At 52.2% G+C, this 23,242-nt stretch overlaps 1 protein-coding gene across 1 annotated transcript; it reads right to left on the minus strand.

The window, feature by feature from the left end:
- Positions 1–737: 737 nt before the first annotated feature.
- Positions 738–10,292, minus strand: LOC138846907 (CUB and sushi domain-containing protein 2-like). Its single transcript, XM_070063923.1, has 3 exons — positions 8,972–10,292; positions 5,290–5,478; positions 738–2,072 (listed from the first exon to the last, which is right to left on the minus strand). The coding sequence occupies exons 1-3, from the start codon at positions 9,060–9,062 to the stop codon at positions 2,065–2,067; spliced, it is 288 nt and encodes a 95-aa protein (XP_069920024.1). The 5' UTR covers positions 9,063–10,292; the 3' UTR covers positions 738–2,064.
- Positions 10,293–23,242: the final 12,950 nt, after the last annotated feature.

The raw sequence follows: 23,242 nt of genomic DNA on the forward strand, positions 1-23,242 counted from the left end.
GCTCCTGACTTGAACCTGGCCCAGCCCTAGCTGTCAAGGCCATTTGGAGAGTGAACCAGAGCATGGAAGATCTTGTCTTCTCTCTGTGTTTCCCTCTCTCTCCATGTCACTCTGCCTTTCCAATAACAAATAAATATTTAAAACAAAAGTAGGGCCGGCGCTGCGGCTCAATAGGCTAATCCTCCGCCTAGCGGCGCCGGCACACCGGGTTCTAGTCCCGGTCGGGGCGCCGGATTCTGTCCCGGTTGCCCCTCTTCCAGGCCAGCCCTCTGCTGTGGCCAGGGGGTGCAGTGGAGGATGGCCCAGGTGCTTGGGCCCTGCACCCCATGGGAGACCAGGAAAAGCACCTGGCTCCTGGCTCCTGCCATCGGATCAGCGCGGTGCGCCGGCCGCAGCGCGCCGGCCGCGGCAGCCATTGGAGGGTGAACCAACGGCAAAAGGAAGACCTTTCTCTCTGTCTCTCTCTCTCACTGTCCACTCTGCCTGTCAAAAAAAAAAAAAGTAGGTGGGAAAGGGAACCCAATGGTAAGCTTATTCTGGAGCCCCAAATTCTGAAATCCATGCATTTCAGAGGTCTTTGAAAAGTTCATGGAAATTGCATTTTTATATGTGTGTATATACATACACACACACACACACATAAAACCATGCATGTATTTCACAATTTTTATACCAAAATAAGCTTATCTTTTAATCACATTTTCTACAAACTTTTGAAAGTACCATTGTATTTCTCTTTTACATGAATTCACCCTGGGTTCCCCCTGAGAGACACTTTAAGGTTCCCTTTTCTCTATGAGGGAACTGAAGTCTGCAGTAATACCACCCTCATCTATTAATCCTCTTGGGCTGTTAGTGACAGGGCTGGTCACTGGCTCTGGGGCACCAGTTGTGAGGGCAGCCCTGGCCTTCTCTGCCTGCATCAGAGAAAGGAGCACCCAGGTGGCTTTGCAGAAAGGCCTGGTCTCTGAGGCAGAAGAGGTCCCTCTCCTCCCAGGCTCCCCTCAGCGTCATCTGCTGGCTCTGCCCTGGGAGCCACGCAGGATTCTTTCCACCTGTTCAGATGGACCTCTGAGTTTGAGCTGGCCTTGCAAGCAGGGGGCCCCGTGGGAAGAGCTGGACTATGAACAGGGGCATCTTGGGCAGATTATAATTTTTTTAAAGATTTATTTATTTATTTATTTATTTGGAAGGCAGGGTGGCAGGGAAAGAGAGAGGGAGGGAGACACACACACACAGAGATCTTCAATCCAATGATTCACTCCCCATATGGCTGCAATAGCTAGGGTTGGACCAGACTGAAGCCTGGAGCAAGGAACTCTATCCAGGTCTCCCCCATGGGTGGCAGGGGCTCAAATACTTGGGCCATGTTCCACTGCTTTCTCAGGTACATTAGCAGGGAGCTGCATTGGAAACAGAGCAGCTGGGACTCAACTTGGCAATCTGATATGGGATGCTGGTATTTGCAAGTGATGACTTAGCCTGCTGTATCACATGCTGGCTCTGAAGTTGTAACTTGACATCCCTTCTGATCAACATTCTTGAAAAGTTTGTCCAGTGGGCTGGAGCTGTGGCATGATTGTTAAAGTTGCCATCTGCAGTACTGGCATCCCAGAGGGAAAGCATCAGAGGATGGCTTAAGTACTAAGGTCCCTGCACCCACATGGGAGATCTGGAGGAAGCTCCTGGCTCCTGGCTTCTGCCTGTCCCAGCCCTGGGCAGTTGTGGTAACTTGCGGAGTGAACCATCAGATGGAAGATTTCTCTGTCTATCTCTTCCTCTCTCTGTCTGTACCTCTGCCTTTCAAATAAATAAATACATCTTTAAAAAAATTAGTCCAGTATTTGTTTGCTCCTTTCTCATGGGCTGGCCGCATAGCTCCTGGCCTTACCAGATGGTGATGAAGTCTCCAGAAGGCTGTCTGCAGCAGGCTGAGGTTGAGGAGGACGCCATGACCGATGGGCACGGGGATCAGCCAGACACAGTCCTGGGAGCTGGCGTATGGCTGGGGGGGGGGTCTCCAGGGGAGTACACAGTAGCACTGAAGGAGGTGACGTTCCTGCCTCAGGGAACTGTGGAGAGGGAACACAGCACGCACTGAGTGCCCAGAGTGCGCTGGACCTTCCCACAGAATCCCAGCTGCCTGCACAAAGCAACCTGCTGGGGAGGTGGGGAGTCCTCACCTGTCAGGTGCCCTGTGGGCCTGCCCCTCCCTCCACCTCCCTCTCTCCCTGTCATGGAAGAGACCTAAGAAGGAAGCACCCGGCTCAAGCTTTCCCCTCTGCTTTCCAGGATGGGAACCAGCAGATGTCAGGGCCAAGGCTGCAGTACTAGGAAGAGATTTTGGAAAGAAAAATTTCTCTTTGATCTGCTCTTTCTGGGGTGGATTTGACTTTGAGCTGAGGGTTTCTGTGGAGAGGTGACAGGGCCAAATTAGAGCAGAGCCACCTATTCACCTGATGATGCCCACAAGTGCTTCAGTCTCTCTCAGTTTCTGTTTCCTCACCTGCAAAATGGTGAGGAAACAGAAAATGGCCAGGGAAGGCAGCAGTGGGTGTGTGGATGGAGCCGGCATGGGTACTTCTCTCAGTGTCTCCCCATTGCGCACATGCCCAGGATTAGCTGGGAAAATGGGCCTAAGAGGACCATGGTGGCCATGAGGTAAGGGACGTTCACAGAATGCCCAGCCCTGCAGTTGCCACATAGACACGGCTGCCTCTCCTTATCTTCCTGCTCCTCTAAGGCAACACCCACTTTTTGGCTCACTCTGATGGAGCTTTAGGCAGGGGGATGCAGAGGCCTTGAAAGCCCCATGGTGTTGAGACGCACTCACCAGGGAGAGGATAAGCAGGGATGCTGGGAAAGAAAATCTCCAAGTTCCTTGGTCCAGAGTCAGGAGCGCCTTTGGCTGACACCCAGGGTGGGGCAGATGGGACGGAGCAGAAAGAACCCCAGCTGCCTCCATGCAAAATGCAGAGAATAGGGTTCCTAGGTGTGGTGCCATGGACCTGCTTCCCGATCACACACACACACACACACACACACACACACACACACATGTGCTGAGTGTCCACACAGGGCCAGGCACAGCTTGGAGAGACAGTGGGGAGCAGGAGGCTCTAGTTTTTCTCACGGCACTCACAGCTCACTGCCACCAAGCCATGCGCCCAGCAGCAGTACAATGCAAGGTGAGCCAGGTCATTGGTGCGCAATGTCCTAGGGCTTCTGGAGGGGGCTCTCCTGTGTGTGAGGGTAGGGAAGAGTCCCCGGGAGTGCTCACATCTAGACACAGCCCCAAGGATGGCAAGGGCCTAAGTGGGCAAGGTAGCAGAGTGGGTTTTTATAAAAGGAAGGAGCAGCAGGTGCCAAGAACCAGAGGCAAGATGCCCTGGTGTACTGGGGAAATGGAAGGCATCTCAGCTTAGGTAGGGCACAGGGTCTGTAAGAGCAGACACGAGAGGTAGGTAGGCACCAGGTCCTGAGACACACAGTGTGCTGCCCCAAGGGTCTAGAATTTACTCCAAGCAGTAAGGGGCTGCCTTGGCTGACCTCTGAGTGGGGGAATGGAGTCCACATTGGTGGTTTTGAAGGCTTGCTCTCCCTGCATTGAGAAGCCAGCACTGAGGAACCTAAGACTGGGTTGACTGAAGCTGGCCCATCGAGGAAGCCAGCAGCAGAGATAAGTCAGACCGTTGGTGGCCTAGGATAAGGTACAGGCAGTGGAGAGAAAGAAGCGTACACACTTGAAAGACACTTGGGATGCAGAAAGCAGCACTTGGTGAATATGGGAGAGAGCAAACGGGAGGGCACTCAAATGAAGGGGCGAGTGGCCAGAGTCCTCATCACTAGACAGGCATTTCAGCTTAGCAGAGGCCGAGATGAGAAGGTCCATTCTGAATATACAGACACGCTAGACGCCTCTGAAGGGAGTGGAAGTATTTAGGAAGCATTGCACGGACAAGGGCACTTGGAAAAGTTCATGGAAAATGGCACTGAAAGGTAAGCTGACTTTGGTGAAAAGAGATTCTGAGAGGCATGCCCAGTGTTTTCAGGAGATGCATTTCCTGAGAACGTTTAGAAGATCCTTAACTGCACGCATTTTTACATGCTCTGGCACCAAAGTAAGCTAGGCTTTTGATTCCATTTTCTGTGACCTTTCTCCAGTCCCCTCATGCAGGCAGGAGTCTCAGCCCAGGGACTGTAGATCAAGATGGCATTTGGGGGACATGGAAGTGGGTGAGAGAAAAGAAGAGAAGGGAAGAAACTCCAAAGAACATTTAAAGGGCAAAGGAAGAGATGACCACAAAAGACAGCAGAGGTGGAACAGTGGTTGGAAAAGCAACTTTGGTGTCAAAGAAACCAATGGAAGAAGCCTCTAGAAGGAGAAGAGCAGACTGCTCCCTTCTCTCACCAGCTGTGTTGGAAGACAGCACACAAGGAGCAAGGAAGGAGTGACACACCACCAGCTAGCAACTCTGGAATGATCCACTGCGCAAGCACAGGGTGGTTCTGGAAGTCTGGAAAATTTAGCGGAGGTTTAACCTCCAGCACCAGAACCAGTGCTGCACACAGAGCTGCTTTCCCACGGAGAGTTCCTGCTGAGCGCTCCCCAGAGTGAGGAAGCCATCAGTGAGGTCCCAGTTGCTCAGGGCTTTCAGGGGTCTGCAGGGGGAGGCCTAGTAATCTGATTCCAGGGTTGAGCCCTCTTTCTGGGGTATGGGCCCCCCCCAGCTTCCCCTCTGGGAAAATGCTGGGCCTACGGGGTTGAGGTGTGTGCAGGGCGGGGCAGAGGCAGCATGACCCTGTGTCATCTTCCATCTAGGTTCTGATTAAGGAAGAAGACTCAAAAAAGCACCAACAGCTCCCTGGAATCCACCTGTTGGCTCCAGACCCATATGGGACACAGGACAGTGACCAGAGAAGCAAGAAAGCTGTGAGGAAAAAGGTACATTCTCCTCTTCCCTTGGGAAGATGCCAGGATTCTCTCAACCTCTCCAGGACTCAGCCCAGCACTCGCCTACTTCACTCTCACGTAGAGCCTTCCCTTTCAACTGGGGACATCTAGCCTGTCCAGGCGGGTCTTCCCAAGGGCTGTGTTGGTGGGCCCCTGGATCACACCCCTCTAGGTCTCTGACGGTGCTGGCCCAGTGCTCTGTCACCAGGACGCCCTCCCTGGCCAGACTGGGTCACACTCACGTGAGAATGGGACCAACTGGAGAACCCCCGGAGCAGGCAGATGCATGGTGTGACCACCCAGGGAGAGTCGCCAAGGGTGAGCGAGGGACATACCTTCACACCTGGGCAGGGGGTGGTCCCAGTTCTGGTGGGTGCCATGCTGACATGTGAGGATAGTGTGGCCCATTAGCTGATATCCTGGGAGGCACTTGAAGGTCACAGACTGTCTCACATTGTAGTCGGCTCCCCTTATGATGCCACTGGTGAAGGGCTCTGGGTCTGGGAACTCCTGAAGCTCACAGGCTAGAAGAGTATAGGAGAGAATGTGGCTTTATCCTCCCCCAGGTATCTTCTTGCGACCAGAATGCAGGAGCTGCAGAGACTGGCACAGTGGGGAAGCACCGAGACTTGGACACAGGAGGACTTTGGTCATTTACTAAAAGCTGTTGACGCTGGCTGAGTCATTTAACTGCTGTGCCTGTTTTTTTTTTTTTAATTATTACATGGTTATTGTGAGGATACACAGGGCAACACTTGCACAACTGTTGGCACAACAGCTGCTCATGGTGAGAGCTCAGCAGAGGTGCCCCATCATTGGCATTTCCATGGGGAAAGGAAGCTCGGGGAAGCCACTGACCACTGCTATTTCTGGAGCAGCTCCTGGGGCCAGGCAGTGGACTCGGGTCCTCCGTGTTGGTCGCTGCATTTAACCTTCATTAGGGCCAAGGCCACAAACAAAAGCAGCAGTGGGGTGTACAGGGCTTTTGGACTCTGAGAACTCAGAACCTCTCAGGGAGGAAAGCAGGTGAACCTGGGATGAGGAGACAGTTTTCAGAGGGGTGGCTGGGCCACCAGGAGTGTGTAGCTGGCATTCCAGCCAGCCCCTCTGAGAAACCAGAAATCTGTTTCCATGAGAATGTGCAGCCCTGACTCAAAAGGACATGCCCAGATGTTAAATCGCCGAGGCCACCCCAATGGGGGAGGCCACCAATGGAGCTGTAGGGCGGGGCCCACAGGACAAGGAACAGCTTTCCTGGCAGGCATCCAGCACAGAAAACCACCAGCAGAAGGAGCTGGAACATGCTTACAGTAAAGATTCTTCATGGAAGTAGCTGAGACTAAATGGCGGCATCTAGCAGGAGATGCCTTTATCAGATGAAATAACACCACAAAAAGAAACGATCACATTTCTAGGCAACTGTGCTGTTTCTGTTTGCTGTCACCCAGGGCAGGCTCTATGGCAAGAACCTGGCAGGTGTCACTGTGAAGTCACCCAGCTGGCAGGGCATGTTAAAGAACGGGGAAGCCTCGATGGGTATGGGTGGGTCCAAGGGGAGCCACAGCTCTGTCAGGGGGTTAGGGCTGAGGGTGGTGGGCACCGCAGTGGAAGCAGGGAGCCTGTTGCCCTAGGAATCACTGGACCAGGACAGCCTGGGCCTTTAAGAATGCCTCCCTGAGGAACATGTGGTGCACAGCAGCACAGGCGAGACCCATACCAGCACCAGATGTGGCCTGCAGACATGCCAGGCTTTTGAGAGAGAGGGGACAGCGTCAGTGACATCAGCAATGTGGTGCCTGGGTTCCCAGGGAGAGGCAGGGCCTCTGGGGGCAGAAATGACCCTGAGGACAGCGGCTCCTTAGCTTTCCCAAAGAGAGACTCCTGCAGGAGATGAGGTGGGTTTGTACTGAAGGGAGACGCTGCAGTGGGTGTGGAGAGAATTTCAAACACAGCGCACACTTTAAAACGGGGGGGGGGGGGGCGCAGCACTGTGGTGTAGCAGGTAAAGTTGCTGCCTGCAGTGCTGGCATCCCATATGGGTGGCAGTTCGATTCCCGACCGCTCCACTTCCTATCCAGCTCTCTGCCATGGCCTGGGAAAGCAGAAGATGGCCAAAGTGCTTGGGCCCTTGCACTCATGTGGGAGACCCAGAAGAAGCTCCTAGCTCCTGGCTTCAAATCAGCACAGCTCTGGCTGTTGCGGCCAGTTGGAGAATGAACCAGCAGATGGAAGACCTCTTTCTCTCTCCTCTCTGTAACTCTACCTGTCAAATAAATAAATAAAAATCTTAAAAAAATTTTTTATTTTATTTGAAAAGCAGAGTTACAGACAGTGAAGGGAGAGAGAAAGGTCTTCCTTCCGTGGTTCACTCTCCAAATGGCTGCAATGGCCGGAGCTGCACTGATCTGAAGCCAGGAGCCAGGTGCTTCTTTCTGGTCTCCCATGTGGGTGTAGGAGCCCAAGCACTTGGGCCATCCTCCACTGCCCTCACGGGCCACAGCAGAGAGCTGGATTGGAAGAGGAGCAACCGGGACTAGAAGCAGCATCCACATGGGATGCCAGTGCCGCAGGCGGAGGATTAACCTAGTGCACCACGGCCCCGGCCCATAAATAAATCTTTTAAAATAATTCCAAAAAAAAAGATAGGTATTTCATTGTTGGAATTTAGCATCTCCGCAAGGGCTCTGTCTTCCCGTGAAGTCGCTATGGCCTGATGTTTCTGTCCCACCAGAATCTGTAACTGAGGCCTCCTCCTTCACATGGAGGTGTCTGGAGGAGGGGCTCTTTAAGGGTGGGTGGCACTGGCTTCCTTATACAGGAGGCCTGGGTGTGGGTGCTGGAGGAAGTGGCTAGGCCATCACTTGGGACACCCACCTCCCACCCTGTGGTGCCTGGGTTTGAGTTCAGGCTCTGCTTCTGAGCCCAGTTTCCCTGCCACCCACTTGCGAGCCCCACATGGAGCTCCTGGCTTCAGCAGGGCTCAGACTCAGCTGTTGGGGACATTTAGGGAGTGAACCCAAGCACAGGAGTTCTCTCTTTGCCTCCTCTGTCTTGCGTTCTTTCAATTAATAATAATAATAAAAAGTCCAGAGAGAACTACTCTACTCCTCCTGTCAGTGAGGACACACTGACAGGGGCTACCTGTGAACCAAGCGCTGCCCCCAAACACACACAAGGACTCTGCCTGACCTCAGGTTTCCCAATACCCAGAGCGGGAAGAAGCACAGTTGTGCTATTTATCAGCATCCCCAGCTCCTGGGGGTTTGCTAATACAGCCTGAGGCAACTCAGGATTCACTCAGAACCCATTTGCAATGCTTTCATTTTTAAGAAGGACATGTTTTGCATTAGAAAGGATGTCTACAAACAAGACAAAGAAGCAGTGGAACAATCTGGGAAGGGCTTAGAACAGAGGGCTCCTTAGCAGCACCAGGGAAGCATCCAAGGGAGACAGAGGACCTACTCGGGGCCGCCCCACAGGGTTACACAGGCTGGGCACAGGGCTCCACAGCCGCAGGCGTCAGATGGCCCATGGCTCAGGGAAAGCCTGAGGTGGAGAACGGAGGTCCTTCCAGGGAATATGTGCTTTGAGGAGAGGGGCCTGTCAGGGTTTTCCCTCAGGCAAGGCAGAGCCGCAGTGAGGGTGGCTGAGCCTCACCCAGGAAAGCCCTGTCTGGGGCAGGCTTAGTGGGTGCTCCTAGGACTCTCAGAGAGCCCCTGACACTGCCACAGGAAGAGCTCTGTGGCCAGGGAAGGGCCCAGAAGGATGAATTCCACTGCTGAACCTGGGGGGAGTGGTTGATGGCATGGCAGTGAGAAGGGACAGCCGGCCACTTGCCCGGTGACAGCTGCCGGCCACGGGGTGGAACCCTGGAGGCTGCCCCTCTAGAAGAGGCTGCGGGTAACACATGCGGCCAAGAGCGTGAAGCCACCATTGGGCCTGCCGCCCCCTCCCTGCCATCTCCCCTGCCCACACGAATGTGGGCTAGGAAGGTGCCTGGAGTATGTCTGTCCTTACTCTGGTACTCTAGCTTGAATCCCAGCCGGGAGTGGTCACTGTGGAAGTACATGGTGTGACTGGTCTTGTATGGGCCATTGTGGAGTTCCATGAAGTCATGGTTGGGCTCAGTGGAGAAGTTCAGGAACTGGATGTGAGCTCCTGGGAGTGAGACAGAGACAGCTAGTGCCCAGAGCAACCCAGCCCACTCCACCACCTGGCCTGTCCTCTCCCGCCACAGCCCATGTTCCCACTCCTCACTCCCCTCTCTGGATCCTGTCTCCAGGCACCACTGGAAAGTCCATTATTCATTCGAAAGGAAAGGCACTGGTCATTTCAGAGACTCCACCCCATGTGCATTGTGTTTTATTGAGGACAAAGCCCAGGTAAACACTTGCTGTGATCACGCTTCATCTATTATCAGTAGAAAGACAGTTTTATCCAATAAACTTTTTACTTAAAAATAACATCCACCCTGGGGCAGAAGACACACCTCCAACAGTCATACTTTCTAGGCTGTTTAAGACAACCCAGAAGCATAAGGCTTAGCAGCTCATGCATTTCCCAACCATTCCCTTCCAAGTTCCAGGCAGGTGCTCCTGGGGTCTCAGTGGGTTAATCTAGATTTAACAACCTGACAATTTACGTGAATCCAATTAGACCCTTAAAGTACAAATGAATGTACTCCTTGGAGGTGGGAGTATTAAAATGTGTTTACTGATGAGATTTTTCTAAATTAGACTACTCTGGAACACATTATTCAAGAGATACATTTACCGTGAAAATTGGCTGCATAGGGGCCGATACTGTGGTGCATCAGGTTAACAACCTGGCCTGAAGCGCCAGCATCCTATATGGGCACTGGTTTGAGACCCAACAGTTCCACTTCCAATCCAGCTCTCTGCTATGGCCTGGGAAAGCAGTAAAAGATAGCTCAAGTCCTTGGGCCCCTGCACCCATGTGAGAGACCCAGAGGAAGCTGCTGGCTCCCAGTTTCAGATCCGTATCAGCATAGCTCCGGCCACTGCGGCCAATTGGGGAGTGAACCATGGGATGGAAGACCCTCTCTCTCTGCCACTGCTCTCTTTATGTAACGCTGTCAAATAAATAAATAAATCTTAAAAAAAAAGAAAATTGGCTGCAAAATAACATACAAAATACCATTAGGATGTTTATGTAAAAACCTAGTCAAAAATCTTCACCCGCTTGCTCACAGCAGCTCCCAGGCACCTGCCAGGCCTTTGGGCTGTGTGAGGCTTCAGGAGGGCCCCACCTCCATAGGAGGACTCTCTAACACTGGGAACTAGTATGTCGCTGAAAATCCAGTGTGTGTGTGTGTGTTTTTTTTTTTTTTTTTTTTTTTTTTTTTTTTTGTCTGATTAAATACAGATCCGAGTGTGGGGCTGGAAAGCACAGACTCCATGCGTGATAGGTGTGAAGATCACTGCAAAATTACCTGCAATATGTAACAGTCTCTGCTGTACTTGATGTACAAGGCTGAAAACCCTTTGTCTCCTGCCCTGTCCCACCCTACTGTGTCCCTCCACAGAAGCTATCCTTTGCATGGGTTTGGAAGGCATCCTTCCAGCTCCTGGGTGTAGATTCTGAAATACGTACTGGGGTTTCTGGGTTTTAAACACGTACATGCATGGCACTATAATAACATACAAAAACTAGCACTCATTCATTTTAACTCCATCATGTGAGCTGTTTGACAGTATAAGTCACTCTTAGTGAGCAGACCCTGTTACAGATGGCAGGTAATTTTGCAGTGAGCCTCTTTGCAACCTATCACCCACAGAGCCTGTGCTTTCCATCCCCACACTATGATCCCTGGGGCCCTGAGGAATCCCACAGGCTTCTGAAGGTTGAATTTGTGAAATGTGCAAAAAGGACTGGCCCATGACCTCCACCTAGTGGCAGCAACTTGTAAATGCAGGGGCCCTTTACACAAGGAAACCAGGTACCACAATTCTAAGCCTGGTGAGTAGTTCAACACTCACTTGTAGTTAAAGGATTCTGGCAGCTGCGACTGGAGCCTGCAGTAGTGTCTTCCCCAGAGCTTGCTTAAGCGCGCTGGTGGCTGAACACAATGGCTTACCCACAGCAGCCCTCCCATCTGAACTCGCTTGCCTTGAGATTCTCCTCGCCCTCCATCATCTAAGGCTCCACTGCCCTCAGCCTGCAGGCAGAACTACAGGGTCTCCCAGACACCCCCTTCCTCGGTGTCTCAGAATCTGGAGTCTCTCAAGACTGCCAAAGCTGTCATCACTGTGTGCCTGGCGTCTTTTGGCAGATGGGACCTGGTCATTAAGACCCCAACCTTCAGAGGGTCACCAATCCCTCTGCTCTTCCAACCAGATTTAGAGAAGCCCAGTTAGGCTGCTTCCCTCTTCCGGAACCTGAAGACATACTCCCACTCCAGACTGTAGAGGAAAGGACAAAAGGGGCCCTCTTCATGCCTCAGCCTCCTGGGATGCAGAAACTCCATGGTGTGGGCAGAGTAGTCTCCAAGTGCAGCCCTTTTGATCCGTGCCAGTGCAAAGCCTTTACTTCTCCAACCAGAGATATCTGGGGAACAATACACGCATCGCCAACCATCAAATTTTGCACCCAGCTCAGTGCCCTCCCCACAGGATCATCCCCTGTGCCTGGAACACTTCCTCCCTTTCCTTCCTGCCCCCTCCAAAACCACCTCTTGATCTCCAGCCAGCTAGAACGTGTGCAGGAAGAATGCAAACTCAATTTCATATTGACCTTGGCTCAATTTAATTAGGAAGATAAATCGGATGGGGAGTTCAAAGCAAAACTTGAGGTTCGGTCTCTGTAATATAGATTATTGTTTCTTTTATTTTTTAAGCATCCCTGAGCAACTCCTCATTCCACATTCCTGGATTTTAGTTCCTTGCTCCAGGGATAATAACAGAAATCCCTACGATTTCTCCCCTCCCCCATACTTTCATCTCTGTCGTTCTCCATGGAGCCTCACGATGGCACAGGGGGTAATGGGAGAGGAAACAGGCAGAATCTCTACAGACTCGACGGGGTTACAGTGGGGACAGCAGTACACAGCTGCTGAAGCCTGGGGCGTGGCATGAGCACTCATCTCCCAGAGCAGGCCAAGACTCACCAAAGCCCATGGGCAGTGTGATCTTCCAAGAGCAGTCCATGTTATTGGGGTAGTTGCCCAGGAAGCCAGGGCTCAGGATGACCCCCTCCATCTCCTCCACTGCTCCCCCACACTGTGCTGTGACAAGGAGGTGAGACCAAGGGTTAGGCCAGCATGGAGGCATGCATTGGGCCACACTGGTGGTCTAGAGCCCCCTTACAGCAGTGAGTTTTGACTTTCCTGAGTCACAAAGCTCTTTCAGAATCCAAAGGGGTCACCCTACAAAACTGCACACCCAGACCAAACTGAGTGAGTACATTCAGGGAAAGGTGCATAGCCCTAAACTGCTAGGAGTCCACAGATCCGGGAGAGGGGGGTCTTGGGCTTGATCACAGCCCTCATGGGTCCTTGCACCCAGGACCTGCAGGAAAAGCAGGGTGGGGCTGCTCCAGGTCCCACCACTTGATACACAGTCCCTCAGGTCTCCCTCACCTCACTGCCTGAACCACTCTTCTAAAATGGAGACAAATAGTGAAACAAGGAGGTGGCGGGCATTGTGAGCCTACTGCATGCCAGGGGCCAGGCTGGCCAGCAGGTGAGGCTCAGGACAGTGACTGGGCAGAATTCCAGGGGAGCCCCTGCTGGGCTGTCTGAGAAGCAGGGGTCGGGGCAGGGGCTGAGGATGCTGATTTCTGAGCCACCTGGGGATGCAGGACTGGGTGCCACTGTGGCCTGGTCAGTCGACCTCCTTTAGGAAAGGGTCATGTGAGCAGTAAGGGGCTGCCAGACACAGGGTCCAGGTGAGTGCCCTCTAGATCCGGGCAGCTCAGTGTGGTGTGGGCTCTGGCCTGGACCTGCTGGGGCACAACTGCAACTTTACTTCCTGTCTAAACCCCTCCAAACCTCAGTTTCCCTGACTGTACAAATGGAGCTAAGAGTAGCAGCTACTTCAGGGGGCTGTTGCGAGGTTCCAACAGAAAACACTGCATGTGGGACAGGCTTTGGTTAAGCTGCTGCCTGGGACAGCCGCATCCCACGTTGGTGTGCTACTGCACCGGGGAGGCAGCAGGTGTCGGCTCAAGTAGCTGAGTCCCTGCTACCCATGCAGGAGACCTGGACTGAGTTCCAGGTTCCTGGCTTTGGCTTGCTTTAGTCCCGGCCTTTGCCAACCTCTGGGGAGTGAACCAGCGGATGAGGAATCTGTGTGTGTCTCTGAAAGCACTGCATGTTACTTGCGACAGGGAGGCCACACCCAGCAAACCTCAACAGACAGCAGCCACTGTAGATGTGATGGCTTGGCAGGGCCTCGGCAGGACCCTGGGGGAGCCCAGTCACCTTGCTGCCCTGCTCTGCAGAGGACCGAGCCCTGGCCCCCAGGGAGAGGACTTCACTTCCCATGCCAGGCCTGCTCTGAGGGCTCTTTCCTACCCGCTGGGCATCCGAGCACCTGGGTTTCCTTTTGTGACTCTGCCACTTTCTTCTCCACCCCCGAGCACCTTCAACCTCCTATCTATAACTAGAGGATACCGATTCCTCCTCCTAAGAGCCACGGGGAGGAAGTATGAGCACCAAGCCTTGCACACAATAGATACTCAATAAACACTCGCTTCCTCCTTCCCTGACCTGACCAGAAGCTTCTGGAGTGGACGCCCTGTCTTCTCCTGTTTCCGCTGATCTCATCACTGCTCAGCAGAGGCTAGGACACAAAGCCAAACCAAGTTCACCCAGAATCCTCAGCATTTCACTGCTGCTACTGCATCTTCTCAATCTCACAAAAAGTCAAAATCCCAAGTCCCTGGTAACTCCACTTGGGACCTGGGTCATTATCTGGAACCAGAACAGTCACTAGAACATTTTCCATTGGGCATACCTGTGGGTCTTCATCTGGTGGGCAGAGGTCTCCAAGTCACAACACCCTTGAGTGACAACAAAAACAGGGGTCTTTAAGGACTGACTTGGCACAAATCGACTTGGACTTGAACTCCATGATAGGCTACTGAGCTCAAAGCCCTGGGGGCGTGGGTTTGAGTGGATGAGGGTCTGGGCTCTCTTACCAATGCAGAGGAGGGTAGTTCCAGCGCAGAATGGTCCCCGGTATGCAGGAGATGTGCGCATGGCTCTGGGGGTTTCAGGAACAGGGCTGAGCTAAGCTGCCCATCAGCACAACCCCACATACAGCCTGGACCAGGGGCTTGCCCAGGACTTTGTGTTGAGGAACAAGAGACACAAAGGCACCCGGACACGCTGTGGGATGGGAGCTGAAGCAGAGGGAGAGGGCTGGGCAGGACAATCACTCACAACCATCACTAAGAAATTCTCATTACTGAAGGTTTCCTTGTGAGATTTCTTTAATTACGAAATTCCCTCATTATCTTCAAAGAAAATTAAATTTTCGTAGGGTCCAATCAAATCCAACTCTGCAGTAGCCCTTCTGAGGCGGGCTTCTGCCAACTCCTCCAGACCTCTTTTGCATGAACAGCTCCAGGGGGGGTCTGTTCCCTGATCCTTGAGGATTTGCGGGTGTATTTGCATCCCAGGGAACACCTGCTTCCTGCCCCGGGGGTGTCTGGGAGGAGGAGGTACCTGGAGGGCACAGCCCGGCTCACTGGAAAGAGACCACATCATTCACCAGGTAGCGCTGGCTGCTCTTCACCCCGTTACTGGGCACAGCGGGTTCTGGACAGCTGCTCAGGCCCATGGCTAGACAAGGTGGAGACAAAGCAAAGGGAGAATGGCAACGTCCTGCAGACCGAGGCAGTGGGAAGATGCTCCCATGGCGAGGCACTGCTATGGTTGGCTGTGTTTGTCCCCCAGTGGTCCATGTTTTGGGACCATGGGCCCCAGGGTGGTGGCACTGGGAGGCGAGGCCTAGTGAGAGGTCTTGGGTCACATGGGGGCATGCCCTGGAAAGAGATGAAGGTGCTTCTCCTGTCACTGTTCTAAAAGCCTGAGCCTGCCCTGCCCCACTCACTTCCACCCTTGGTGTCACCTTGACATGATGCAGCCAGGAGGACCCTTACTGGAACTGGGCTGATGCTAGCGTCATGCCCTTGAACCTCACACGCTGTGAATGACATATGCCTTTTTCTTTGTGAGCAGCCTGCCCCGGGGAACTTCATTATAGTAAAGAAGAAAAGGACCAGCACATGCACACGCAGATAGCACCGAGGCTCTGCAGACTCCAGATTCCTGGGGCAGGAAGGCGTCCTCCAGGGTCCTCTGGCTGCCTGGTCCACCTGCTGAGCTCGGGGTCAGGAGGAACCCCAGCCCCAGGCCGAACACCTCAGCACTGCCCTTCTCCCTCACCCTGCGGACAAATCCCAAGAGCCAAGACACAGAGGGAGATGCAGTAGGAGGGCACCTCTCTCCTAGATGCACCTCTGCGACGCTCAGGGGCTCAGGCTGAGCCCACAGGCCGGTGCAGGTGGTCCCGAGGCAGTCTGCCGAATTTCTCCTACTGTGTTCAAGGTCAGGACAGCTCCTGTCAGGGAGCAGCCGGTGGCTCCTTGCACTCTGCCTCCTGTGGTCTGCACTGCCCCTCTCATTCCATATCCGGCACCCGGACTGCTTCAGCCACCTCATCCTCACTGCCATCCAGTCCTGCTTAGCCTGTCCCCATGCACCAGGGCACTCCCTAGGCCACCACTCAGCCATCACACAGAGTCCACCCTTCTCATCCAGAGCCTTCACAAGCTTGGCCGGGGCCCTTCCAGCCTCACCTTCGTGGGCTCCTCACTCCTTGACTTTTCTACTCCAACCAGTGCTGACCCTGCCCTCCTTATATACCCGGCATTGCACAAAGCGATTTCCTCAGCATCCACCTCAGCCTTCCTCTTCCTCTTCCTTCCTGCTCAGGCCTTCCTCATGGAAGCAGCACATGCCCAGCAGGTTCCATGAGCAGGATGGGGCTTGCAGGTCTACACGTCCCCTCCTCCCCTTGCCACGGGCCACATCACCCTGTATCGCAGGAGAGGACCCAACTGAGGGAGGTTCCACATGTGACCTACGTAAGCCACAGAGCCAAGATTCAGACCATGCCCAATTTGACCCCAGCTCTGCCCAACAAGAGGACAAGGGCTGAGGCCACATGAGCTCATGCTCGCCCCTGTCCCCTGTGGCTCTCGCCTTCTCTCCTGAGATTGTCCTCACCCTGCTTTGAATCCCATGCTGGCTGACTCCCAGGCAGCAGGTAGCAGCATGGCATCTCCTGACGGGCAGCCTCTGCGCTTCTCCCATGCCCAAAAGGAGTGCATCTGCAGCTGCAAGCCCTTAAAAGGCACCAAGTAAATCTCTGTGTGTTGGAGTGGACTTGGCAAGGGCTGCAGGGCTCAAGGCGTGGCTGTATTCTGCCTGCCCAACCCAGAGCAAGGACAGCAGATGGGAGAGAAGGACAGGGAGCTAAGGTCTGTAGCTAGGTCTGACTCTAGGCATTTGCGGATGGCCCAGGGAGTTTGGATCAGGGGAGACTCTGCCCTCCTGGTGGCTGCCTTGGGAGATGCAGGCTGACTGGGGCACCATGCACCGGCAGGGAGCCCAGTGCTTGTGTAAAGGAGCGAGGAAGGACCCGTGAGCCTCGGCCCTCAGCCGCAGCCCCTCTTCCGTGCAGCAGATGGGCAGTCTTCCATTCAGGAGGCTCTGATAACTACATTGGCTTTTTATTTCTTCAGAGGGGAACTTACATACAATGAAACACACAAATTGCGTTCACACTGTCATGATTGGAAGTGTGCACGTGTTCTGAGTGTTGACACAAGTTAGCACCTGTGTCACCCAAACCCCTGTCAAAACTACAGAGCATTGCAGTCACTCCAGAAAACCCACTCACATCCTTCCCAGGCAGTTCCCAACCTGCATGTGAATGGGAAGCCTGGAAATGCAGTCCATTTTGGGGCCCATGTCCTGAAATCTCAGCATCTGACACAAAGGCCAAGGCCAAGGACTGGAAGATCATCAGAGTGTGTTTGCAAGGCCATATCTTGATGGGCCTCCTGTCTAATTCTCCCTGTTCCTCTCCATGCTTCAAGAAGAATAGCTGCTGTGTTTCTGTATGCAGGCTACAGGGGCAGGGCCCAGACTAGCTCAGTGCTTGCCAGTGACCAGCACCTGCCAGCCTGAGGTGCCCACGTGCCCCTACCTGGATGCTGGCACCTTCAGGGACCATGATCTTCCACATGCAGTTGAGGCTGTTGAGGGTGGGCTCTGGGAAGCCAGGGGACAAGATGATGCCCCTGTGCTCTGTGAGGTTGCCTCTGCAGGGCACTGGGAGGGGATGCAGCTCTGGTCAGAGGCTCCTCCCACTGGACTCCAGGGCTCCCTACACAGACTTCTCCCTCAGGGCCCCCAGCCTCTGCCTGGGACTCCTCTGTGCTGATTTCTCTCTGTGTCCTCAGGAATACCTTCTTGTTCTGGCTTTGGCTTCTACCAAGGACTGGTCCCACTATACCCGGCTTCAGGGACCAGGACCCCAGGCATGCCTGCCCCAATACCCCAGCTCCTCCTCCTTGCTTTTCTCACACCAAGCCTCAGGACTATGGGACAGCCTCCCTATACCACACAGCTGGCAAGGGGCTGCCATGTGCCTGCAGGCATCTGCTGGGCCTGCTGCCTCCCCCAGGGAGAAGGGGCTGTCAGTGCCCCCACTCGCCGCCTTCCCTCACCTGGCCCCAGCTGTCCTGGTGGGTGCTCAGACATTCCACTGCACCAAGGCCCCTGGCACAGGGAGGCTCTTGATTTCTTGTGACCCCTGCAGGGCATAACCGGAAATGCATTCCAAGCAGATGACGGTACCCATGGAGAAGTCACTGCCCAGCCTCTTGCCATAGCAGGGTTCCTGCACAGAGCTGCACTGTGTGGCGCTGGTCCAGAGCATGGCTGCAGGGGACAAGGGCACTGAGGGGTGGGCCACATCCCTCCAGAAGCTGGCCCAGGAATGCAGATGATGGGACTGGAGCAGACAGCCTGCAGGGAGCCTGGGAGGCTTTGGCCACTTCCCTTAGGGCAGGGGGCGGGGCTCTTTGGATAGGGCCCACTGTACTGGAACTCAGCTTGGATGCACAGCATGGCTGTACAGCTTCTGGAGCCATGGAGTGGTTGCCATGGTAGTGTGATGTACCTGGTCCATCATGGGACCAGGTTCCCTAACAGGAGAATGGGCTTTCTTCTCGGCTCCCAGCACCTCCAGCCTGCCTCTGGCCTCTCCTCCCTGTGGGTCTTAACACCATGCCCTGGACTCTGCTCTCTGAATCTCCCATGCCTGCAGTGACCCCTGCAGTGGCTGAGGGGACCCTGTCACCCAGGCTCAGGGATGGTACCCCACAGGGAAGTCCATCTTGGGCAGGGTAGAATGAACAGGACTATGCTTGGAACCTGGGCTCCATGAAGGTGGACATCCTCCAGACCCCTGGAGGTTGCGGCCTACACCTAGAAGCTAGGAGCGCTAAGACGTCGCCTTTCTGGGCCAGTATGGAAGGCAACACAGGCTATGACCTGCTTGCTACCAGGTACTCTGTGCACTCTCTCAATCCTGTCAGTGTGGTACTATTACTCCTCCCTTCCCATCTTACAGTTGGGCAAACTGAGGCTCCAGGACATGGAGCAGCAGGGCCTAGCTGGAAAGTGGTGGGGCTGGGGTTCAAATCTACACCCATACAATGCTGGAATCCTTCCTTGCCCTACACTTTTACTGCACCTCATAGACCAAACCAAGCTTCTGGGGGAGACAGTCCTGGTAAGAGGCCAGGGCTGCTCACTCTAGTGCCATCGGGGCTCCAATGGAGCATGGAGGAGTGGGCATGGGGGCAGAAACTGGTTCCCTGGGTCTGGTTTCCTTGCTCATCCCACAGAGTTTGGTCTAAGAAATGTCTATTGGGTAAGCAAACAGACTAAATTCAACTGAATTTCAGGAATGTGCCTCATAAGCCAGCAACTGTCCCCAAACACAGAAGAAGAGGCTCAGCCTAGGGTCAAAGGCACCTATTCCCTCAGTGACCACTTTGGGACCCCCACGTGCCACAAACCTTGGTAGACAAAGTAGAAGCCTCTGGCTGGTACTTGGCCTTTTGCACCAAACTTGATGAGCACTTGAATGGAGGTGGCCAAGGGCAGCGACTCACCTGCTGAGGTAAGGGACAAGGAAGAGAGGAGGACAGTGAGGGCAGGCATCGGGCCCAGCAGGTATGACCCTGGCCACAAAGGAGGGGATGCCACACCCCACACAGCAGCTCCTCCCACATCCAGGCCTTATGGAAACAAGACCTCACGGTTTTACTATACACGCAAAATTCATGAACAATGTGTGTTAGAAGGTACTATGTGGGGCTGGTGCTGTGATGTAGTGGGTAAAACTTATGCCTGCACTGCTGGCATCCTATATGTGCACTGGTTCAAGTCCCAGCTGCTCCACTTCCGATCCTGTTCTCTGCTATGGCCTGGGAAAGCAGTAGAAGATGGCTCAAGTCCTTGGGCCACTGCACTCATGTAGGAAGAAGCTCTTGTCTTCTGGCTTCGGATAGGCCTAGCTCCAGCTCTTGCAGCCATTTGGGGAGTGAACCAGTGGATGGAAAATCTCTTTGTCTCTCTCTCTGCCTCTGCCTTTCTTAAACTCTTTCTTTCAAACAAATAAATGAATCTTAAAAAAAAAGGCGACACCATGTGTGGGTGTCCAAAATTTCTCACACCAATATACATGCTTTTTATCCTTTAACTGCATTTTCCACAAGCTTCTCAAAGGATGTTTATATCAGGACACTATTGAGAGTGAAAGGGCATAATAGCTATGTTGGGGCAACCAAGTGGACACAGGAGCTGTGCCATGCAAGCCAGGACATGCTGTCTCCCAACCAGTGACATGCAGCTTGGGAGGAAACCTGCAGTGGCATGGGGAGCCATGAAGGCTGCGGGCCTCTGCAGCACAAGGTGGAGGTGGGGCTGCTGTTGCTGTGGGTGAGTGTGTGTGAGCAGAAAGACAGCACCCAACAGAGCTGGGGGAAGCCCTGAAGCTCAGGGCTGTTGGTCATCATGCTGCCCCTCTGCATACACAAGGACCTCTGAGAATGGCTGCTGACCCTGCCTTGAGAAGGGAAGCAGAGATAACCAGGAACCAGGCTACAGCTGAGTGGGCAGCCATGGGAGGCCCAGCAGTGCCTCCAGATACCACATGAAGCCACTGGCCATGAGGAGCAGAGACACTGCTGTATGGCAAACTAGCATTGGCCCAGACGACTGGGCCCAGCCAGGAGTTGTTGCTCCAGTTGACCTCTGGCTCCCGACTCAAAATAACAAGTTATTAATACCACCTGCTTTTATCATCACCGCCATTCCCAGCTCCTCCTGGAGAAGGATCTCAGCAGAGCAGAGTTCAGCCCTCCCAGCCTCCCCTCCTCCATCCTCAGAGTAGTGGGTCAGTGTCCCAGGGACTGCTCAGTTAGCCCGCGGTGGCTTCAGTCCCGGACATGCACAGGAAAGCACAGAGGAAAATCGCTGGACTCAAGGGAAAATTTCTGGACTTCAAGGGAGGGAAGACTTCTCTGAGAAGTCAAAGCAAATGTTTTTATGGGAGGTATAACAAAGAACAGGCAAAAATATTAGAAGATCCTTGGCCACAGTTGTTGCAAGGTTAAGCCAAGAACTGTATTGGTGAGGTGACAGGAGGAGACATGCCAGAGGCAGGACTGGTGGCCAGTGAAGGCACAATAAGGTGAGATGCTGGCATCGGGCAGCTGGAGTCCACAGGAATTGAACAGTGACAGGAAGAGGAATATGGGGGCCATTCTCCTAGAAACCACAGGGAAAGAACGAAGAGATGAAAATTATCAGAGAAATTATGGGCGACATGGAGGACAAATGAAAAAAAATCCAAATACATCAGAAATGCCAGAGAGCAAAGACAGAAAAACTGAAGAAAAACAACTTGAGAGAGGAGCTTCCTCTGCTAAGTCTTGAGATTCAGATGAAGGAGTGTGCCAAGTACCAGATCCAGTTAGTGCAAGGGAGCCTCCCTCCATCATAACACACCCAAGCGTGTGTCTCAAGACTGAAAAGGAAGAAAACATAGGAAATCTCATGCACAAAGAAGCACAGCTCCCATGCAAGGTCAGTGCATCAGGTTGTACCCCAATTTTAATACTGAATAGTGGAGTAAAACGGAACATTTGCTGGGGTATTGACCAATGGAGTGTGTGGCCCATAACCTGGTGTGCAGTCAAGTTGTCATTTATGTGATACAGCACAAGGAACACATCCCATACATGCAAGATGACAGAGAGCACTGCAGCCATCAACCCTACTGAAAGAGAAGAGGGGACAGGAGGAAATTCAAGAACTGGCAGGGATAAATAAAATCAGGAAGAATGGTTCATGTGAAACAGCTCTTATTAATGAGGGAACACATGAGCTGGAAATGTCAAAACTTGTTCTCGGGGAAGAAGTCCATAACTTAGCAGTAATTGCTAGCAATACTAACAAAACGAAGTCCAAAGATAGCAAGGAAAACTTGGAAATTTAGAGACAGGCCACACATGAATGAGGCTGTGAGAAAGCAAACTCAAAACAAGGGCAAGGAAGACACAGACCAAAATGAGGTGACCGATGTCAGATGAGTAAAACAAATAAGCCTCCTAAGAGAAAAGGTCTGGGAGAAAATGAGAGAAGACACGTCAAGCCAGTGCAGACAGGAAAACTGTTAGCAACATGAGAAGACAATAGAGTAGCTCAACTGTCAGGTGAGCTGCTTTGACACAACATTCCTGAGCAGAACCAGAACATGAAAGATGAAATGGAGACTGGTGGGTCGTGGTCCTCAAGCTTTGTTTAAAGCCCAGCACAGCTCAGGGACAGGGACAGGGACAGTGCCCCCAGCAGCAGCCTGTCCCACAGCAGAGCTTCTCCAAAGGAGGAATGAGAGAACCTGAGTCTACTGCCCTCTATCCCTAGATGTTTCCTTTGTGGGGCCTTCCAAAGATTCGTGGACAATGGAACTAAAAGATAAGCTTCATTTGGTACCAAAAAACCTGGGAATCCTTTCATAATACTTATTTTTAAGAACTTCTTAAAGACACGTTGTATGCATGGATTTCAAACTTTTTTGCGCCAAAATAAACTCATCTTTTCCTTCCATTTTCTGTAGCCCTTTAGAGGTACCATGTACTTGCATCTCTCACTCTCTCTTTCTCACTCTCTTCTCTATTTCTATAGGTCTTGTATGTCTATATCAATACCCATATCTTTATCTACAGGTGCTAAATATATGAAGGTACCTCAATGAGCCTGTCAAAAATGGAGTTAAAAGATAAATTTGTTTTAGTTCAAAAAATTAAAGCCTATGTTTAGTTTTCTCATGCTATGCATTTTCTAATGAACATTGTGCATACATCTCTTTTTACCTGTGGGTCCTATATCTATATTTACACATCTGTATCTATACTTATGGCTATCTATCTGTCCACCCACCCACCCACCCATGCATCCATTCTGTATTTCTGCTTTTATTTATCTATACCTATATCTACGTCAATATCCAAATTTACAAATTCTATATTTACACCTGTTTACCTATACATATATTTATACTTATATATCTCTATATATATACCAATTTATCCACCTGTCCACTGAGGGATTTTTAAACAATTGGGACATTCCGATCCTACACATCCTGATTCGGAATGTATGGGGTGTTGGCATTGAAAAATCATTTGGTTGAGAATCATCAAGAGAATGGAATTGAAAAATTTCCCATAATACACATTTTCAATGATGTTGTTGAACATCCCTCATATATATGGATTTCAACTTTTTTTGCACCACAATAAGCTTCTCTTTAATTCCATTTCCACCAACTTTTTGAAGCACCCTTGTATATATCAATCTGCCCTTCATGTATGCTGGCATTCTCATTGGACCATTGATGAATTTGAAAGAATATGGTTAAATTCTCTATTTCAAATAACACATCCAAATAAATAACAAAGGTATTAAAGCAAAACAATGAAGTGGAAAAGAAGTAAAGGAAAACACAGAAGAGTATTTATTTGATCTATACTAAAAGCAAAGGAGAAAACTATAAAAGAAAATAGAGATAGATTTGATATCATGGAAAATTTAAATTTTCTTTTTTTTTTTTGACAGGCAGAATTAGACAGGAGTCAGGAGCTTCCTCCAGGTCCCCCACATGGGTGCAGGGGCCC

Source organism: Oryctolagus cuniculus, chromosome 19, assembly GCF_964237555.1.
Source record: "Oryctolagus cuniculus chromosome 19, mOryCun1.1, whole genome shotgun sequence".
NCBI classification, from domain to species: domain Eukaryota; kingdom Metazoa; phylum Chordata; class Mammalia; order Lagomorpha; family Leporidae; genus Oryctolagus; species Oryctolagus cuniculus.